General features: G+C 42.3%; 1 protein-coding gene across 1 annotated transcript in view; it reads right to left on the bottom strand.

Moving 5' to 3' along the window:
- Positions 1–22,302, bottom strand: part of ITGB5 (integrin subunit beta 5) — a 159,411-nt gene that overhangs the window by 93,268 nt on the left and 43,841 nt on the right. The window contains exons 4-5 of the mRNA XM_033945617.1: positions 21,118–21,367; positions 7,669–7,837 (exon numbers count right to left, since the gene is read on the bottom strand). Of these exons, the coding sequence (XP_033801508.1) occupies positions 7,669–7,837; positions 21,118–21,367 (419 nt within the window). The remainder of the gene's footprint in view (positions 1–7,668; positions 7,838–21,117; positions 21,368–22,302) is intronic.

The following is a 22,302-nucleotide window of genomic DNA, read 5'->3' as shown; positions in this document are numbered from 1 at the left end:
ATATTTTTCTTCTGTAATGTTATTGATGGAATTTAAGTGCTCATGTTGTTTATTAATGTTTGTATAGTTCATGGCACTTTGTATTAATTTTGAAAATTAATAAAGATTTTACAAAAAAAAAAAAAAAAAAGGAAAATGTAAAAAAAAAAGATATTTCAGTTTTTTAAACATTATCTCCTGCCTTTAGAAGTGCGTCCTGTTATGTCCATGTTCTGTACAACACGCTCACTTCGTTCATCTTCAGCTATTACAGTACCATCCTTACAGTACCATCTATTAAAATGATAGGAACTAGAAGACAAGACATGTTCTCAGTTATTGCCCCTCACTCTTGGAATCTTTTACTTAGGACTAATAAAAATTGATAATCTTATAACCATTACCGAGTTTTATATTTTTTATCTTTTTTTAAAAAAACAGCCATTTTTACCCACCTTTTGTTTTTTCCCTTTCATGTTTTTTCTTCTCTTCTATCAAAAACTGTAACTTCTCCCCCACCTAACCCACACAAGTCTTGTATGTTTTTAGCCACATATTATTTTAACATAAGATTTACAATCAGTTTGTAAGTGTGTTCTATTTTAACCAACAACTAATTTGTTTTTTATGTCACTATTAATATTGTACTTGTTTCATTTATTAATTCATGTTATATCATTGTACATCGCCTAGCAATTTATATAGGCGATTCATCAAGAATAAATAAACTTGAACTTGAACCCTACTCCTGAAGTAGATCGGACCTGCCTGCCAGTCCAGTGGAGCAGAAAGAGTCCCCCTTCCAAATTGGAAGTAACTCTAAGGCCCAGATGCTCTAAACCAGGGGTTCTTAACCTGAGGTCCATGAACGGGTTTCAGGAGGGTTTCACTTCAAATGAATCTGCCTAACTTTCAAGATCCTCCACGGCATCCTTCCTCCATTAATTCCACTTTCTTGGAATTCCTCAAATCTTAATATCACCAGACCTACCCAAAAATCGAAATTATCCTTCCCCTCACTAAAAGACATTTCCCACCCAGGAAAACTGGGGACTTCCCTCCTCTTCAGATTCATCGAGCTCTGGAACAGCCTTGCCTCCCCTCTTCGGAACTTGAGTGCTCTCCAACCCTTCCGTAAACATCTGAAAACCTGGCTTTTCTCAAAAACCTAACACTCCCTCCTCTTCTGACATCCTAGCCCGCTAACACTCTTCCTTCTCCGATCTTCACCCAACCCTTCCTTGGAGTTCCTTTCTCATTACAATTCCTGTAAACCGTGCCGAGCTCCACAAATATGGAGATGGCGCGGTATACAAACCCAAGATTTAGTTTAGTTTAGTTTAGTTTAGGGGATCTGTGAAGGTCCGAAAAAAATTCTTCTCGCAGATAACAAGAGAGTAGATATAGTAGTAGATCTGTTTTAATTTGCAGAAGAGGATTGTATTTCATAATTATAATGAGTGGCCATTACTTTTGCATAAAAAGGAGTAGGCTTTTTTTTTTTTTAGATTGCTTACTTTAAAGTTTAATAATACTTTGGGCTCCTTTTACAAAGCCGCGCTAGCGGTGATAACGCACGTACCGGATTAGCGCGCACTATAGCGCACTAGCCGGAAATCTACCACCTGCTCAAAAGGAGGCGGTACCAGCTAGCCAGGAGTGTGTGGCGCAGTGATTGAAGCTACAGCCTCAGCACCCTGGGGTTGTGGGTTCAAACCCCGCGCTGCTCCTTGTGACCCTAGGCAAGTCACTTAATTCTCCATAGCCCCAGGTACGTTAGATAGATTGTGAGCCCACCGGGACAGATAGGGAAATTGCTTGAGTACCTAATTGTACTAACCGCTTAGATAACCTTGATAGGCGGTATATAAAATCCTAATAAACTTAATAAACTATTCCATGCGTTAAGGCCCTAGCACGGCTTTGTAAAAGGAGCCCTTTGTGTATGTAATATACGTATGAGACAATCAAATCTCGATAAATAAAGTACATTATACTCATTGCATGCAAAGTTGTATTTATGTGAATGTCTCTAGGAAAGGGGGGTCCATAACTTTCATCAGATTCTTAAAGGGGTCCATGACTCAAAAAAAGTTAAGAATCACTGGTTTAGTGTCAAACTATTTCACCTACTGATGTACATAAAGGCTCATCAGGGTCTTTTCAGGCCTCCGACTCTACTATGTACAGTAAATGCTGTTTGAACATCAAACGTTTGTTTTCAAATCGGACAATCTACCAGCCCCACAGCGACCTACGGGATTTTAAGAGCAATTCCGGGACTAAATGGGCCTTCCCCACAAGAGCCTCTGCCTTCTTTCCAGCACGGAATCTGGGAAGGTGGACTTGCTGCCACCTATCCAGGGGGGGGTACCACACACCCTTGGGTCGTGGGGCCCAGAAGGGACATCCGAGGGAAAGCCAGTACAAGCAGCAGGCCAGAGAATCTGCTCACGCTGGCAAAGATTTAAAGAGGTACTGGGGGGGGGGTAGGAAGAGAGGGCGCAGAGTGGCGTGGGGGCGGAAGAAGCAGGGTGGCAGAAAGGAGGCTGCGGGGATTGTTGCGGAAGGAGCGGGGGAGGGGGTGGAAAGAGGGGGGCACCTCCTACCCTCACTGACTCCATCAATTATCTGAAACACAGGCAGGAGGAGAAAGCAGAGCAAGGGAAGTCTGTGAGTGAAAAGTATGACCAAGGAAAGAGAGAAAACAGAGAACAGATTGAGAGACGCACATCTCTGTTCTTTCACCTGAGAGCTGTGGAGGAAAATGACCTGTTTCCAAGGCAGTGGCATGGAGTGTGCCAGGTTGCCCAAATTTATGCACACCTGGTTGATATTCCGGCAGAAACTGCATAAGTGGGGTGAAGTGACATCAGAGGGAGAGCAGCAGGTAGGAGGTGCTTCTCACTGCTGGCAAAAATTTGAAGAGGTATACAGGGAAGCACACGACAAGGAAAAATGAAGGGGGGGGGGGTGTGTGCATGGCGCAGAAATGCCGGATGCCACCTTCCCTTGCTATGCCACTGGGCTCAGCACTGAAAACCTGGGTATAAAAACATGCAGCAGCTGGAGATTTAAAAAAAAACCAAACAAACCAAAAAAAAAACCCAGCTGCTGCAGGCTGAATATTATTTTTAAGGGGATCATCTTACTTAGCATCCCTCCTTGTGCTTTTTAAACTTGTCTTTTGACTGTTTGATTTGCTCCAGTTTAAGTTCATCGGGACCCTTTTTATTGAATACTCTCACCCTCTTTTTCGAGCGCATAGCACGGGTTTTAGCGCCAGCAGCAGCGATAACTGCTCCAATACTCATAGAAATTCTAGGAACGTCTGAACAGTTACCGCCGCTGCCGAGCTAAAACCTGCCCCATGCGTTCATAAAAAAGGGGGTCTGTTTGCTATATTTTTCTCCATTTAAAGCAAAAGTCCCGGCAAAGAAATTCTTTTGCGCAAAACCTCCTGGGCTGCCTTTATTTCCTAGTGAGAGGTTGGCTACAGCAGGCTCTTTGGCATTTGAAAAACAGCTTTTGAGGTGTCCTGACTCCAATATAACATTACTCTCCAAATTAGCTCAACCAGTGAGAAACTCTCGGAAGCAAAGATACAATTTCTCTCCATGCAAAATGCAGAGAGCTACTCTATGTCCCTACGAAAAGGGGAAATGAAAAGAAAAAAAACAAACAAACCTTAAACTCATTTATATGTTTAACAAATTGGCAACCACTGGAGCAGTAACCTTTGCTTTTCATATGACAGCTCAAATTCTCACTGAATTAGCCTAAAATGGCCACACTCTTCACCGAAAGGAGAAATGAGATCGCTCATCAACTGGCCAAATAAAAGGCGACATCCATGGAAAGTGCCTCACGGATGTCGCCGCAGAACCAGCCTGACTCAAAACCAAGCTCTTACGGAATGTGCCAGACACACGGGCTGAGCTCAGAACCTACTGCCAAGGGCTGCAGGCAACATCTGTCCTGCTGTTCCAGGAAAAGATGCTTCACCGGCATCACGAAGAAACTGCACTGCTAGCACTGCTTTGCAACCTCAGTAAAGAGTTTATTATCGAGGCGGATGAAGTCTCAACCAGCATATGAGAGCAATTTTCTTTTATTTCCACGGCTGGTACTGCTCTTCCAAAACATTAGTCAGAGTGAAACAGAGCAGACTACAAACTCGGAAAAACTTTGCTGCGCCATCAGTGGGGGGGGGAGGGGGGGACAGTGTTATGGGGTGAAATCGGGTCTATTGCTCTAGGCCCCCCCCCCCCCCCACAAATGCTCAAAGCTGAAGGCGAATGAGCACCCTTGCCAGAGTCGAAGAATCTTCTGCAGCGTTTTGCCATTTGCAGGACACGGACCAGAGTAGCATGTCCGGAGACGGTTTTTGGTTCCCAGACGAGAACTCATCCCCTTTGCGAGTCCTGAATATCTCAGTGGGCGAGGGGAAGACATTGCATAGTGGAACTCTGCGAGTCAAACGTTGCAATATTATTGGACTGTTGGGTCAATAACGATCCGGTAATGAATGTGACACGGGCAGACTGGATGGACTATACCACTGGTTCTTAAACTGGGACCCCCCCAGCCAGTCGGGTTTTCAAGATATCCCTAATCAAGTTTCAAGTTTAATATGTATTTGATTAATCGCTTTGTCATTCTTCAAAGCGATTTACAAGAAATTAAAATTACAGTAAAAAAATATATATATATATAAAATAAATAAAGACTGACAGGACATAGACAATTTGACAAGAACTGGACACAAAGGGATAGGACGGGGAAGAGATTACAATATATAATTAAAGAGTGGGATACAAAAATGGAAAACACATAAGGAAGGGGTTAAAAAATGAAGATGATTAAAATGAGATTGTGGACAGAAGAAAAGGTTAATTCTAAGACTTATTAAAATTCTTTAAAAAGAAAAATTTTTCATTGGGGTTAAATTGTGAAGGTGTCATTAAAAAGGAAGGTTTTCAGTTTAGTTTTGAATTTTTCTAAAGTGATTTCTTCTCGTAAATAACTAGGGAGAGAATTCCAGGTTTGAGGAGCTGTGACTGAAAAAATATACTGCCGGCGTGTATTTATTATTTTTAGCGAAGGGATTGTTAATAAATGCTGTTGATCTGATCTTAGAGTTCTATTAGAAGAGTAAGGGATTAATAATTTGTGAATAAAAGCAGGAGTTTTAAAAAGAAGAGATTTAAAGGTGAGCAAGCTAAGTTTGTATAATATTCTGTGGGCCACTGGAAGCCAATGGGCTTCCTTAAGAAGTGGTGTTATATGCTCAAATTTTTTAGCTTTTGAAATAAGCCTAATGGATGTGTTTTGTATGATCTGTAGATGTTTGATTTCTTTTTGGGCTATTCCCTTAAACAAAGCATTACAGTAATCTAATTTTGAGATGATGAGAGAATGAATAAGAATTTTCAAAGAGTCGGTACTGAGAAATTGTGAGATAGAACGTATTTGTCTAAGTTTGAAGAATGAGGACTTGATGACGCTACTAATATGATCATGAAAGGAGAGTTTGTGATCAAAAATTACTCCAAGTATTTTAGTATTGTTTACAACTTGTAAAGAAATCCCATTAATGGAGATTGGAAGGATGAGTTTAGGATTATCTTTCCAGGGAAAGAGCAATACGTTAGATTTATTGATATTCAATGCAAGTCGATTGTTGTTTAACCAGTGATGGATTTTTTCAAGTTTTGTATTAATTAAAGATATGTCAGATGGGTTATTGGTATCAATAGGATGAATATGCATGAGTGAGATTTGCCTATAAAGTAGGTAGTAGGCGTGCACATTTCTCTCATGCATATTCATTAAGGATATCTTGAAAACCTGACCGGCTGGGGGTCCCCCAGGACAGGTTTTAAGAACCACTAGACTATAGTTCTTATCTGTCATCATTTACTACAGTGGTTCCCAAACCTGTCCTGGGGGACCCCCAGCCCTGAGAGAGATTTGCATATAATGGAAGTGACAGGTATGCAAATCTCTCTCATGCATATTCATTAGGGATATCTTCAAAACCTGACTGGCTGGGGGGGTCCCCCAGGACAGGTTTGGGAACCACTGATTTACTATGTTACTAGGCTGTGTTACTTCAAAGCATCCTAAGGCTAAATATGAGGGATCTTCAAAAAGTTTATGCACTTTTATTTTTTTAAACACTATTTATTAAATATCGCAAAAGCAATTTACATCACTTTTCTACAGGTGAGCCAGCTTGCCTGACTAGTCACATGACATTATATGACATGCTCTCTTACCACTTACATTAGAACAGCCTTACTGGGTCAGACCAATGGTCCATCAAGCCCAGTAGCCCGTTCTCACGGTGGCCAATCCAGGTCCCTAGTACCTGGCTAAAACCCAAGGAGTAGCAACATTCCATGAAATCCACAAAGAATAGCTAAATTCCGGAATCCCAGAGAGTAACAAGATTCTAGAATCCCAAGGAGTAGCAACAATCTATGCTACCGATCCAGGGCAAGCAGTGGCTTATCCCATGTCTTTCTCAATAACAGACTATGGATTTTTCCTCCAGTAACTTGTCCAAACCTTTCTTAAAACCAGCAACGCTATCTGCTCTTACCACAACCCCTTGCAACATGTTCCACGCACAGCTTAACTATTCTCTGAGTGGAAAAATATTTCCTCCTATTGGTTAAGAACATAAGAAGTTGCCCCCGCTGAGTCAGACCAGAGGTCCATCTTGCCCAGCAGTCCGCTCCCGCGGCGGCCCATCAGGCCTAGTGCCTGAACAGTGGTCCCTGATTAATTTTGTAACTTACCTCTAATCCCATCCCTATAATCTACCTTTACTCTTATCTGTACCCCTCAATCCCTTTGTCTTCCAAGTACCTATCCAAAGCTTCTTTGGTTTTAAAAGTATTTCCTTGTAACTTGGCCTCCTAGTCTTTGAGTTCAAAATTTTTGACGGAGTGAAATCTCAATCCACTTCTCTCGCCCCGACCATTTCCCATGAAAATATGGAAGCGCGAAAAGTTTCGGAAGAGCCCTCGCATATTGAATTTATTCTATCTCATAATGATTCCAGATTGATTCGCGGCCACCTTAATGAATAACTTTTCACCAGGCAGGATGCGTGTCGACATAGTAGTGGCTGCAGAACGAAATACACCACAGATTTTTAGAAACTGAATTGTGCCGCATGCGCACTCAGGTCATCTTCTCAAAACTTATTAGTTATTCCATCTTTAAAAATTATAGGCACCCGTAGATTAGACATGTTTTCGGTCGTGGGCCCCCAATGGTGGAATTCATTGCCCCAATATATAAAAAATGAAAAAGACATTCCCTCTTTTAAGAAATCTTTGAAAACATTTCTTTTTAAAAAGATTTTTAATACATAAAAATTTTGTTCTTTTTTAATAAAAATTTTTTTTGTTTCAAGAATTTTACTACCTCCTCAATGTTTTACCCTTAAATGTGTTTCTTATTATAAGATATGTAACTTTAACCTCCCTTTCCTCCCAATTGTTGTCTGTCTTGTCTAATATCTAATGTTTATATATTTATTGTATGTTTTTATCTTAATTAATTGTATTTTAATGTACATCGCTTTGTATAAAGTTATAGCGATTTATCAAATATTTAATAAACCTTGAAACCTTGAGGAAACGCCCAACCCCAGACCTAGAGAGAAACACTCACTTTGCACACAGCAGCCTGCAGGATTGCATCAAAGCCCCCCTCTGGGGCATCTCTGTTCCGGGACACCTTCTGCTTCTGGACTTCCTGGTTGAAGCTGTCCACCTTATCTGTCAGGGAGAGTAGATGGCGAAATCCAAAGGATGGCAGGCAGTTTGGAAAGTACTTGTATCTAAAGATAGAGATTTGAAAAATACTTGTTGAAACATTATGAAGGAAGAGAACTCTTCAGTGAACACGAAACTCTTCACACTTTGAAAAATGTCTTCTCTACAGAACATAAAATTAACTCTTCTGTTACCACTACTATCAATTATTTATATAGCGCTACCAGACGTACGCAGCGCTGTACAGAGTCACAAAGAAGACAGTCCCTGTTCCAAAGAACTTACAATTAGAGAATGACACGGTGACAAAATTCATCACCGTTCCCGTCCCCGCGGATAACCGCGGGAAATAATCCCATGTCATTTTTTAGTGTCTGTTTCAGCCTCAGTTCCTCTACACCGGCGTTCTTCAAAGCAAAGCTTGAGGGTCAGTGGTTGTGGCCATTCATACTCTAATTCTTCCCTCTCTCCTTAAAGAATGACATGAAGATTGTTTACCGCGGTTATCCACGGGGACGGGAATGGTGATGAATTTTGTCACCGTGTCATTCTCTACTTACAATCTAAACAGACAATCAGGATGTCATGGATATAGTTAAAGGGAACGGTTAATCAGCTGGCTGGGTTGGAGGGCAGAGGGGAGTACAGGACAATCAAGCCATTGTGGCTCTTATTGGTGGAATGAGGTATTATGATGTCACAATACCAGATCTGCTTCCCAAAGACTGAAACTCTTCACACTACTACTCCTATGAATTATTTCTATAGCTCTACCAGGCATACACAGTGCTTTCCAGAGTCACAAAAAAGACAGTCCCTGCTCAAAAGAGCTTACAATCTAAACAGACAAACAGGATATCATGAATATAGTTAAGGGGAATTGTTAATCTGCTGGCTAGGTTGGAGGGCAGAGGAGTAGGATTAAGGATTGAAGGCTATATCAAAAAGGTGGGTGTTCAGTCTGCTTTTAAACAAGGGAAGGGGCTTGGCTGTCAAACTCAGGCAGTTTATTCCAGGCATAGGGGCTGCTACTGTAGATGAAAGGAACAAAGTCTGGAATTGGCAGTGGAGGAGCGGCTAAGAGCGGCTTATCTGAGGAACAGAGTTCTCTGGGAGATATATAATGAGAAAGAAGAGAGGAGAGATATTGGGGGGCAGCAGAATGAACACACTTGTAGGTCAGCAATAAGATCTTGAACTGTATGCGAAGGCGTATAGGGAGCCAGTGAAATGATTTAAGGAGACGTGTGACATGAGTGTAGCGAGTTTGGTAGAAGATTAGTCGTGCAGCAGAGTTTTGCACAGATTGCGGGGGGGGGGGGGGAGGGGGGGAGGGAGGCACCACTGCGGGAGACCAGACGTACCGTACAGTATGGTGCACTGAATAAAGACAAATCTACTGACCGGGTGGTAAACCATCACCTCTGTGCTGACTACATTTAGGGCTGCTTTTACAAAACCTCAGTAGAGGTTTCTACCATGAGCCAGTGAGGTAAATGTTCTGACATTCATCTGAATTCTATGAACATCAGAGCATTTACCTCGCCAGCTCACGATAGAAACCTCCACCGTTGCGTTATTAATTTTTTTGCTAAGGTTTGATAGAATAAAAAAATTGCGCCCGTGTCAGACTCGGCATCTCCTCCCCAGCTCCTCTTGCGCCTATTTTACCTTCAGGAGCCAGCCATGCCACGATGAAGACAGAAGGAACCCAAAACCAAAGCCTGAGACTAATGTGATTTGAAGAATAAAATTACCAAAAGGTAGAAAGAAAAAAGTATTTTATATTTTATGATTAGGATATTTCAGATTTGAAATATGTATCCTGCTAGAGCTGGTATTAGACATAACTGGGAACATCATAGAAACATAGAAGATGACGGCAAAAAAGTCTGCCCACTCTAAATGACCCACCCCCTAAATTCTTCCCTGAAGTGATCCCACATTCTTATCCCATTTTCTCTTAAAGTCCTGCTGGCCTGAATTATCTGCAGTGGAAGACTATTCCAATGATCAACCACCCTTTTGGTGAAGAAGTACTTCCTGGTGTCACTATGAAATCTCCCACCCCTGAAGGTTCTTTAAGAAAAAAGATATCCTCTTCTACCTCAATACGGCCCATGACATATTTGAACGTCTCGATCATGTCTTCCCTCTCTCTACGCTCCTCGAGTGAATATAGCTGCAACTTACCCAGCCTTTCCTCATAAGGGAGATCCTTGAGTCCTGAGACCATCCTGGTGGCCATTTGCTGAACCGACTCCATTCTCTGCACATCTTTTTGATAAAGCGGTCTCCAGAATTGTACACAATATTCCAGATGAGGTCTCACCATAGATCTGTACAACGGCATTATAACTTCGATCTTCCGGCTGACGAAGCTTCTTTGGATACAACCCATCATTTGTCTAGCCTTGGATGAAGCTTGGCAGACTTCATGTCTTCGCTAATGATTACTCCCAAGTCCCGTTCTGCTGTAGTTCTTGCTAAGGTCTCACCATTTAGGGTGTAAGTTCTGCATGGATTTCTGTTGCCAAGGTGCATGACCTTTACACTTTTTGGCATTAAAACTTAGTTGCCAAGTTGAGGACCAATGTTCCAGGAAGAGTAGGTCAGGCTGTGCTTCTTTAGCTTCCAGCTGACTTAGGGCTCTCTCTCTGACCGGGGACTTAGGGCTCTCTCTCAGTTGCCCTAGTTGCTCTCCCCAACACTATTCCTGCCATGTGTGACTGAAGTATTAACGTAGAACAAAATCTTTTTCAGAGAAAGGAAAATGGTAAAACCAGAGGACACAATTTGAGGTTGAGGGGTGGGAGACTCAAGAGCAATGTAAGGAAATTCTTCTTTACGGAGAGGGTGGTGGATGCCTGGTATGCGCTCCCGAGAGAAGTGGTGGAGAGGAAAACGGTGACGGAGTTCATAAAAGCGTGGGATGAACACAGAGGATCTAGAATCAGAAAATAATAGTAAATATTGAAGAACTAAGGCCAGTACTGGGCAGACTTGCACGGTCTGTGTCTGTATATGGCCGTTTGGTGGAGGATGGGCTGGGGAGGGCTTCAGTGGCTGGGAGGGTGTAGATGGACTGGAGTGAGCTTTGATGGAGACTTCAGTAGGTGGAACCTAAGAACAGTACCGGGCAGAGCTTTGGATTCTTGCCCAGAAATAGCTAAGAAGAAGAAGAAGAAGAAAAAAAATCCCCAACAAATTTTTAGATTGAATCAGGTTGGGCAGACTAGATGGACCATTTGGATCTTTATCTGCTGTCATCTACTATGTTACTATGTGTGCTATCTTGTACAACCTCTGCTTAATATCACTATTAGAGCACTTAGGTTGTGGGTCTGAGCACTTAGCACTATAATTTATGCATTTTTAATTGTTTATGTGAGGAAGGTGGCGTTGAGATCAAGTACTGAATGATTGTACCTTGTGTTGGTTGAGCACTTAAGCATTATCACAGGAAAGTTTATCAGTTGTGCTCCAAGATTTATTAAGAGAGTGGTAGAAAACTGGAACGCTCTTTCGGAGTCTTTTATAGGGGAAAATACCCTCCAGGGATTCAAGACAAAGTTGGACACGTTCCTGCTAAAGTGGAACGTACGCAGGTGAGGCTGGACTCATTTAGAGCAAGTTTCCAAGTTTATTTAATATTTGATTAATCGCTTATTTAACATTCTAAGCGATGTACATAGTATAATAATAAACATAAGTTAGAGGGAGACTGACAATTTAATTAAAAAAACTTAAGACAAACATGGGATACAAAGGGAAAGGAGAAGGGGAAGAAATACAATTTTGAGAAGGTTAAAGAAAACATTTATGGTAAACAACATTAGGAAGGAAAAACGAAGGGAGGCAAGAGTAGTAAATATAATGAGATCTATAAAAAAACTTTGGTCGGGTCGTACGTTCTGGTTATCTCAGCTGTCAAATGCATCTTTAAAAAGAAAGCATTTGAGCTTACTTTTAAATCTAACCAAATCTAATTCTTCTCGACTATTGATTGGAAGTAAATTCCAGGTTTGAGGTGCTGTGACGGAAAAGATTGAATTTGGCCGTGGATTTATAATTTTTAAAGAAGGAACTGACAGAAGATGTTGATCAATAGATCTAAGCAATCTAAGTGGAGTATAAGGGATCAGAACTCTGTAAATAAAAGAGGGAGATTTACATAGAAGACTTTTAAAGACTAATAAGTTTAATTTGTAGGTTATTCGATGGGCTAAAGGGGGCCAATGTGCTTCCCTGAGTAGTGGAGTAACGTGATCAAATTTTTTTGCTTTTTTTATGAGTTTTATAGAAGCATTTTGTATGATCGGTAAACGATGGATTTCTTTTAAAGCAATACCTTTGAACAACGCGTTACAACAATCAATTTTCGAAATTACCAAAGAATGACCTGGGGGCCGCCGTGTGAGCGGACTGCTGGGCACGATGGACAACTGGTCTGACCCAGCAGCGGCAATTCTTATGCTCTTATGCATATAACATTTTTTTCACAAGTGCAAATTGACTTTACTTGCGCTGAATCAATTTTGCATGCACTACATTTTTCAAGGCATGCTAATAAGAACATAAGAATAGCCATACTGGGTCAGACCACTGGTCCATCTAGCCTACTTTCCTGTTTCCAACAGTGGCCAATCCAGGTGACAAGTACCTGGCAGAAACCCAAATAGTAGCAACATTCCAGAGCTGAGATTGTGATGTCATAATGCCTCATTCCACCAATACCTAAGAGCCACCCTCATCAGTGATGTCACAATGGCTTGATTGTCCTATACTTGGCTCACATAAGAATATAAGAATAGCCATACTAGCTCACAAGTACCTGGCAGACACCCAAATAGTAGCAACATTCCAGAGCTGAGAGTGTGATGTCATAATGCCTCATTCCACCAATGCCTAAGAGCCAACCTCAGCAGTGATGTCACAACAGTTTGATTGTCCTCGGCTCAGACCAATGATCCATCTAGCCCAGTATCCTGTTTCCAAAGTGGCCAATCCAGGTGACAAGTACCTGGCAGAAACCCAAATAGTAGCAACATTCCAGAGCTGAGATTGTGATGTCATAATGCCTCATTCCACCAATACCTAAGAGCCACCCTCATCAGTGATGTCACAATGGCTTGATTGTCCTATACTTGGCTCACATAAGAATATAAGAATAGCCATACTAGCTCACAAGTACCTGGCAGAAACCCAAATAGTAGCAACATTCCATGATACTGATCCAGGGCAAGCAGTGGCTTCCCCAATGTCTGTCTCAATAGCAGACAATGGACTTTTCCTCCAGGAACTTGTCCAAACCTGGCTATGCTAATTGCTGTTACCACATCCTCTGGCAACGAATTCCAGAGCTTAACTATTTTTTTAAGTGAAAAAAATAGTTCCTCCTATTTGTTTTAAAAGTATTTCCATGCAATTTCATTAAGTGTACCCTGGTTTTTGTATTTTTTGAAGTCCAGTTCGACAAACAGAAAAGCTGGAATGCCCTTTACAAGCTATTAGTGATCAGTCAGATGCTAGTCAGTAATAACCAACTATATCCACAATAAACTGTCACATTTTAATGGAGTTTCTTTCTTTTGAATGTATTATGTACACCACTTTGACCCATTTGCCAGAAAAGGCGGTTCATCAAAAAATAATAAACCAAAAACCATCGTTCATCAACTGGCTAATAAGAAGGTGGCATAAAGCCATTAAAGCTCTGTGAGATTTACGCCACTATTAGACAAACCCCCTCTTTTTTACAAAGGTGTGCTAAGCTTTTTAGCACACGCTAAACGCTAACACCTGCATGTTATCCTATGGATTACTTATAACTGGAAGAACTGGAGTAGACTAAATTATAATTTTGGGTGGAATTCATTATGTCATATGTATACAATGGAAAGAGTAATAGCAACACAGCGAGGATATATTAGGAAATTTCAAAATGTGTGGGAGCCATTAACAAAATTTTGTAATGATTAGATGTTACTTTTTCCTTAATTCTTAAAGTTCATTTTTCAGGGAGGGGGGGATTTTAAGTATAACATCTTATATAAAGTAATTTAATTACTTGTTATGAAGGGGTGGGAAGGGAGGGAGATAAGATTTTATAATTGGTATAATTGCTGAATATTAAGTGATATTCTCAATGGGCAAATGTGTTTATGTATTATCACACTTATTGTACGACCACCTCAATTCCTTGGTAAAAAAAAAAATGCTTTTTCAGCCTTCACATGCTGAGGAAAGTAAGATCCTGTTTCCATCAAAAACACTTTACTGTCCTTGTCCAATCCATCATCCTTTCCAGATTGGACTATTGCAACTCTATCTACTTAAGCCTAACCAAGAAAAACCTTCATAGACTTCAGCGGATTCAGAATGCCGCAGCTAAGCTTGTCTTCGCAAAAAGTAAATTCGACCATGTCTCACCGCTCCTGTCCAAGCTTCACTGGCTTCCGATAAACGCCTGTCTAACTTTCAAAATCCTACATGGCATCCTCCCTCCCTTTATCCCACACTCTTGGAACTCCTCAAATCCTAATACCACCAGACCCACCCACAAATTAAAACTATCCTTCCCCTCATTAAAAGGCATTTCCCATGCAGGAAAACTAGGGACCTCCCTCCCCTTCAGAATCACTGAGCTCTGGAACAACCTTACCTCCCCTCTTCGGAACCTGAGCTCTCTCCAACTCTTCCGCAAACATCTGAAAGCCTGGCTATTCTCAAAATAGTAATACTTACTCCATCTCTGGCATACTAAGCCCTCTAAATATTCTTCTTACTTTATCCTTTAACCTTCATTGGAGTTCCTTTCTCTCCCAACTCCTGTAAACCGTGCCGAGCTCTACGATTGTGGAGAGGATGCGGTATACAAACCTAAGGTTTAGTTTAGAATAAAGATTTACAAAAAAAAAATAAAACTTTAGCGCGTGATAAATCCGCTCTAAAACGCTTAGCGCGCCATTGTACAAGAGGGCCAAAGTCTTGATTAGTGCTAGCTGGCTTCCAGAATCCCACATTTCCCATTTCCTTCCGAGTAAGGTTACCATATAGCTCAGTGGTCTCAAACTCAAACCCTTTGAGGGCCACGTTTTGGATTTGTAGGTACTTGGGAGGGCCTCAGAAAAAAATAGTTAATGTCTTATTAAAGAAATAACAATTTTCCATAAGAACATAAGAAATGCTTTCACCGAATCAGACCTTAGGTCCATCAAGTCCGGCAACTCTTTAAAGTTTATAAATCTTTCCTTTTGGCTAAGTCTTAATAATAATATTGTAATTTATAGCTAAAGAGACATATGATCGAGAAACTGTTTTATTTTACTTTTGTGATTATGATAAGCATACCGAGGGCCTCAAAATAGTATCTGGTGGGCCGCATGTTTGAGACCACTGATATAGCTCCAGAAAAAGGCGGATGGATTGAGACATCTGGGTTTTACTTCCATTGCAAGGAGGACAGATTGAAACATTTATTTCTTCACCCAATTTTCTACACTGTTCTCCCCAGGGCGCTCAGAATGGCTTACATGAATTTATTTGGGCACTCAAGCATTTTTCCCAGTCTGTCCTGACTAGGGTTACCAGACATGTCCTCTTTTTAGAGGACTGTCCAGGCCCGGACGGACTTTCCAAAACTTGGCAGTTTGTCTGGGTTTTGGAAAGCCCAGATGAGCTCTGGCCGCATCTGGAGGGCCTCTGAGCATGCATGGATGATGTCACGCACATCTGTGCATGTTGGCCCTGCAGATGCAGCCAGAGCATATCAGGGAAGACGAGAAGAGGCTTTAGGGGGTGGGGATGGGAATAGGGCAGGGTGGGGCAGGCTGGAGGTGGAAGAGTGGGGCCATGTGTCTGGGATTTTGCAGCTCAAAATATGGTAACCCTAGTCCTGGCAGGCTCACAATCTATCTAATGTACCTGGGGCAATGGTGGGATTGGGTGACTTGCACAGGGTCACAAGGAGCAGTGTGGGTTTGAGGCTGTAGCTTTGACCACTGTGCCACACTCTCCCCCCTGGGTTTTACTTCAAAGCAATGGAAGTAAAACCCAATCATATGGTAGCCCTACTTTCAAGAATTTCTGACATGCAGGACATAAATACAGGGCTAGTTTTGGATATAACTGACTGGCGGAGATTGGAAATACTGCAAACCAGCTTTCCGAGAAATCAATTTCTAGCTGATATTATAAGTTATTACTTTGTACCATTTAACTACTCAATAATATCTTTCAAAGTACCATCATAACACCTCTTTATTTGATCAAATGGACACTTAAGCATGAATGTCCCTTTCAGCTGACACTGAGAATTAAGCTATTTGCTGACGCAAACACTGTTTTTGTTGGCAAAAATCCTAAATGCGTTGCTAGACTTAAAGCCTGTTCAAGATTACTCCGAGCCCGAGGGAGAACCTTTGTTAAAGTAGAATGCTTTCTAGAAGCCCGTCTTAAATCACATTTCAGCTCTGCGTTAAAGACAACACTGCTTTGTGATTGCAAATCCCCCATCATGGGGGTGATAAATCTGCAGATATCTCTCTCTCTGGCATTCCGGAAGAGAGATTGTGTGAATATGCAGGGCCAGGAATCACCTCAGACCTTTAATTAAAGCATTCTGACAGAACCAGATTTCCTACTCCCCAGCCAGGTGCTGACTCAACAGGAAACACCCTCTGCAGCCAAGGCTGTGGAAACACAAGCTTCTGGACTGGACATCTCTCCCACACGTCAGAAGAATAATGAGAAAACGATAACTAACCAACTTCTATGTCACGGACAATGAAACCCTGAAAATGTTAGCTAACAGTGAACTTCAGACAACCTGTCTTCTTGACTCTTGCCAAGTACTGGCAACCATAACTACGGGTACACTTCTCCCTCCGTATTCGCTGTGATAGGGGGTTAACAGAAGCGCAAATACAGAAAAACCGCGAATAACTTTTTCATATGTTATTCGCTGTTTTCTATTAAAAACCATCGTGGATATGGTGAAACCGTGAATAACATGGTGGGAGACCTGGCCTGTTCCTGAAGGAGGCAAAACACGGTGACGAAAGTGCTAGGAATCGGCAATTTTCTCTGTAAACGCTTGGAATCAGCGATTTCTCTATGTAAGCTGACATAATTTGGGGGGGAAGGAGCCAGCATGCTAAAAACTGTGAATAATCGAAACTGCGAATGCTGAAACCGCAAATACGGAGGGAGAAGTGTACCTACTTCTAATGTCAACACAATATGCATTAAAACATCCCAGTTGACAGCACATGGAGTAATTTATTTCTTCAATTTTTTATACTGTTCTCCCCAGGGAGCCCAGAACAGTTTACATGAATTTATTCAGGCACTCAAGCATTTTTCCCTGTCTGTCCCAGTGGGCTCACAATCTATCTAATGTACCTGGGATAATGGGAGGGATTAAGTGGCTTGCCCACCGTCACAAGGAGCAGCATGGGTTTGAACCCAGCACCTCAGGGTGCTGAGGCTGTAGCTTTAACCACTGCACCACTCTAGAAATAAAAATGCAGTAAAGGTGAGTTAAGTATAGGACAATCAAGCCTTTGTGACATCACTGATGAGGTTGACTCTTAGGCATTGGTGGAATGAGGCATTATGATGTCACAATACCAGCTCTGGTTATCAGAGGCTGAAGCTTTCCACACTATTTATTTATTCAGTTTTCTATACTGTTCTCCCAAAAGAGCTCAGAAAGGTTTACATGAATTTATTCAGGTACTCAAGCAATTTTCCCTCTCTGTCCCAGTAGACTCATGATCTATCTAATGTACCTGGGGCAATGGGGGGGGGATTAAGTGACTTGCCTAGGGTTACAAGAAGCAGCGTGGGTTTGAACCCTTAACCTCAGTGTGCTAAGGCTGTAACTTTAACCACTGCACCACACTCTCCCCTGCTGCCACACTCTCTCTGCCTGCTGTCCCTGGATAACACCTGTTACGGTAAGTAACTGTGCTGTATGTGCACTCTTATAGAATATATGTCCAATGTGCGGACAAGTTAGGCACAGGGATTTAGGCCTCATTTTCCTTGGCCTAAATGGGTGGATCTAAAAGTTGTGATGCTGGTATTTGGCGCAATTCCTTAAGGTACGTGTAGTTTTCATTGAATTGTGCTAAGCACTTAAAATTTATTTAGATTTTTATCCCGTCCTTCCAGTAACTCAGAACGATCTACAAGCAAACATTCACACTGGAGTATATTTGGACATACAAGACTATACAGTAGTTTAAATACAGGGACTATACAGTAAATTAAGTACAGGTTAAGAGTGGACTACAGTGGACTATACATAACGTGACCATTTATTTTTTTCATCAAAAGGGGACATCTATTAACTGTCAGTCCCGATTGGCTGGCCCCGAACTTCCTCTCCGACATCAAAATTGATGTCGGGAAGAACAAGAAGCAGTGGCGGCGGCCCAGGTTTTCAATCTGCACGGCAGGGAGGAAAAGTTATCGGCTGTCCTGGTGTCCCCGCGCACAGCTTTGGGACACTGTCCTTGAAAACGGGACATTTTTGGTGTCCCGAAGCAGTGGGTCGGGACAACGGAACGGTCGGCCCGAAAACGGGATGTATGGTCACCTTAACTATACAGCAATTTAAGTGGAAGATTAGAATGGAGAAGGGAGGGTAGAGGGGGGTTTAAGGGGGTGAGGTGTAGACTGAGGGTGAATTTTAGTTGAAGAGGAGGGTCTTTACCATATTCCGGAAGGTCATCAATGAGTTCTGTAGTCTGATTTGCGGGGGGAGTTGGTTCCAGAGCTGGGGGATGAAGTGGCTGTAGGAGCGTTTGCGGCCGGTTTCTGAGCGGAGGGACCTTCCTGGGGGGACGCGTAGGCGTTTCTCCATTTCTGAGCGGAGGGGGCGGGTGGGGGTGTACATGGTTAGCTTGGATTTTATGTAGGAAGGAGGGATGGCGTAAATTCTTTTATGCGCTATTACCAGGGCCTTGAATGCGCAGACAAATAAGATAGAGTACCAGAAGTTGTGTCGAAAATGTTAAGGAAAAACTGCACATGCAGCAGTCAGTATTTTTTTAACAATTCCAAACCCTACAGGCTTTTTATACCCAGATATTCAGCATCGGGCTGTACCTAGATATCAGCGCTGAATAGCCGGGTATACTGCAGTCACCAGCCTTTACCCAAATATCGGCTACATCCAGACCACTATGCAGATAATTATCTAAATAAAATTTGTATAGCCTTTGCTTATAGGGATACCAGACATCCGGGTTTTGAAAAGCTGTGTCGGGCAGGCAGGAAGTCCGCACATGCGCCGCCGTGACTGCCTGACAGTCACACATGCGCGGACTTCCTCCCTGACCGACAAGAACAGGCGGCGGGGGGGGCGGGGCTAGGGTAGGCTTGGGGGTGGGGGTGGGCGGAACTAGGCGGGCCTGGAGGTGGGGTTAGGTGGGCCGGATTTTCCGAAAGGAAAATCTGGCAACCCTATTTGTTTATCCAGATTGTGACCCAGTTAGGGCCATAATCTATATATGGTGCCCCAAAAGTCAGTGTCGACTAGAACTGTGCTTAGCACAATTCAATGAAAACTACACGTACCTTAAGGAATTGCGCCAAATACCAGCATCACAACTTTTAGATCCACCCATTTAGGCCAAGGAAAATGAGGCCTAAATCCCTGTGCCTAACTTGTCCGCACATTGGACATATATTCTATAAGAGTGCACATACATAAAAACTTACTACTACTACTACTATTTATCACTAATATAATAATAATAATAATAATAATTTTATTCTTATATACCGCCATACCCAGCGAGTTCTAGGCGGTTTACATTAAATTAGATTAGGATCCACATGGACTTGTAGATATAGCACTGAAAGGCATACGCAGTGCTGTACATTTTGCCTTTTAATAGACAGTCCCTGCTCAGAAGAGCTTACAATCGTACTTGGACAGACAGACGTGACATATAGGGTTAAGGATGCAGAACCCAAGTTGAGAGGAGTTAGGAGTTGAAAGTAGTCTCGTAGAGGTGGGCTTCGACTTGGACATCCTGCAGCTATAATCAAACCTTTCCCAGGACGTCCTAGATGGAACTTAGACATTTTCAACTAGACCTGTTTGAGAAGCGTCTAAGTGCCAAAAGGGTAACCAAACTGGCCAGATGACCACTGGAGGGATTAAGTAATGAGCCACACACACTCCCCCAGTTGTCACTGACCCCCCTCCCAAAAATCTGAATGAAACAGCACATACCTGACACTAGAACAGCAGCACTTGGTATGGGAAAGCCTAGTAGAGCATCATACATGTGTCTTAAGTAGTCAGGTGGGTGGGCTAGTGAACCATAGAGAAGAGGAACCAGGCCCATAAGCCACTCTAACCACTACCTTTATGGTGGAAAGTGTGAGCCCACCAAAACCCTACTATACTGCCATATAGGTGCCACCTACAGCCATAAGGGCTTTTGGGGTGGTGGACAAGTGTGTATAGTAGGTTTGGGGGGAGTTTTGGAGGGCTCACCATACATTATAAAGGGGGGTATGGTGAGATGTACTTCTGGCACTGTTTAGGTGAAGTTCTTAGCAGTGCCTTGTAATGCGCCCCAATGTTCTGCTGGCATGTCTGTGTGGCCAGTCCATTAGAAAGCTGGTCCCTCACACGTCCAAAAGGGCTTCATTTGGGCGTTTTCAACTTGGATGGTATTGTGATCGAAAATGGGGAATAAAGTTAGACGTCCTGAGGTTAGACATCTAGTTGGATGTCCTAGTGGCCAAGATGTCCAACTAGATGATTCCCCCCCCCAAAAAAAAATTGGGATGTCCAACATTTTAGAAAATCAACCCTTCTGAAAGTCCAATTTTGGATGTTTTGCGGGAAACATCCAAAGTCGAACTTAGACGTCCTATCGAAAATGCCCCTCAACATGTCATATAATACACTTACCCCCTCTTTTATGAAACTGCGACAGCAGCTTCTAGCGCGGGGATCCGCGCTGCTCCCGACGCTCTTAGGAACTCAATGAACGTCAGGAGCAGCGTGGCTCCCCACACTAGAAACTGTTACCACAGTAAAAGGAGGCCTTAATTGCAATGTCAATATGTCGCACCAAAGTGTAATTCTGAAAATTAAAAGAATTATTTTGTAATGCTTCCTGGTCAATAATGTCAAAGTTTCAGTTGTTCTGCAGTTTCATAGCTACATCTATTCATAACCACACTTCTGACACCACCCGCTGCAGCTATCTTCTCAAATCAAGCATAGCCATTGTATGAGCTATGATCAGCAAACGGTTAACTGCAGATAATGTATGCCCTGGACCTAGTGTCAATGGCCTTCCTCACTCACCCTATACAAGGATTGTTCTGATACCGGGGTGCCTTGTAGGAGAAAGGGGAAATATTCTTGTCCACAAAAGACCCAAAGCCCAGGCGGAAGTTGCTGGTGAGTTTTTTCATTTCTTCAGTCAGCTTGGTTCCAAGATTTCGTATATTGTCCAAATCATCCTTCATAGAGAGGGAAAGGTCCATCAAATAGTACAAATCCACAGGATAGTCCTCCACTTGCCGGACTTGGACTCGAAATGAAGTTGGAGCACCTTCAGGAGAGGAAAGAATGCCAGCGTTAGACAAAAAGTAAACTTAGTTTCTGACCATGCGGGTGCCTGAAAATATTCTCTAATGTTTTGGTCTGAAGCATCATACAATACTAATTCATGAATTTAAGTGCCTTTATCCCGACTTGTCACTGTAACTCAGAATAGGGCAATAAAATCTGACTTTGAGGCTAGGCTAAATGTTTTGGATGCACAGCAGCTGGGACGCCTCACAAAACGTCCAGAAAGACAGTTTCGAAAATCGGCACTTGGACATCCCAGTGATTAGGACCTCCAAGTGCTGATTTTTGCCATTTTTTAGAGATCTGCATTTTCGAAAATGAGTCCATCAATGGACACTCAGTTCTATTCAATCAATGGATTCAGTCAATGGACACTCAGTTCTATATCAAGATGAGTCTTGTGAATGACAAGGAAACAAGAATTCACTATAAGAAGATGAGGGAATCCATGTTCTCGAAAGTGGGTGTAAAACTATGGAACTCACTCCCTGGGGTTATGAGACTATGTAAAGATCGTATAAATTTCAGGAAACAGCTGAAAACTCAACTGCTTGTTGAAGCCTTTATGTAGCATACGAAGAGGGAACACTAACCTAATTTTGGCCATGCTCTGACCCTGTAGGTTGATGGAGATTGTTATTGTAATCTTTGTGGTATCCCATAGGTCAGTGCCCATGGTGGTTAAGAAGTGCTGCCAAACAGTATGGACTGTTGTCTGTCTGATAGAAAGGATCTGGACCACGCAAGTACTGTTCCATTGATACTTGTGTCTGCCAATCATGACAGCATAATATCATGATCCATTGGTTCAAAAGCTTCTGAGAATCTAGCTTTATTAAAACTGAGGCAAATCCCCTCATCTCGTAGAGATACAAGGACCGTTTCTGCTACATAACTGGGTCCGAATCCAGATTG

This window comes from Geotrypetes seraphini, chromosome 5 (assembly GCF_902459505.1).
Source record: "Geotrypetes seraphini chromosome 5, aGeoSer1.1, whole genome shotgun sequence".
NCBI lineage: Eukaryota > Metazoa > Chordata > Amphibia > Gymnophiona > Dermophiidae > Geotrypetes > Geotrypetes seraphini.
The sequence above is the reverse complement of the archived record's forward strand: the minus strand, read 5'-3'. Positions and strand labels throughout refer to the sequence as shown.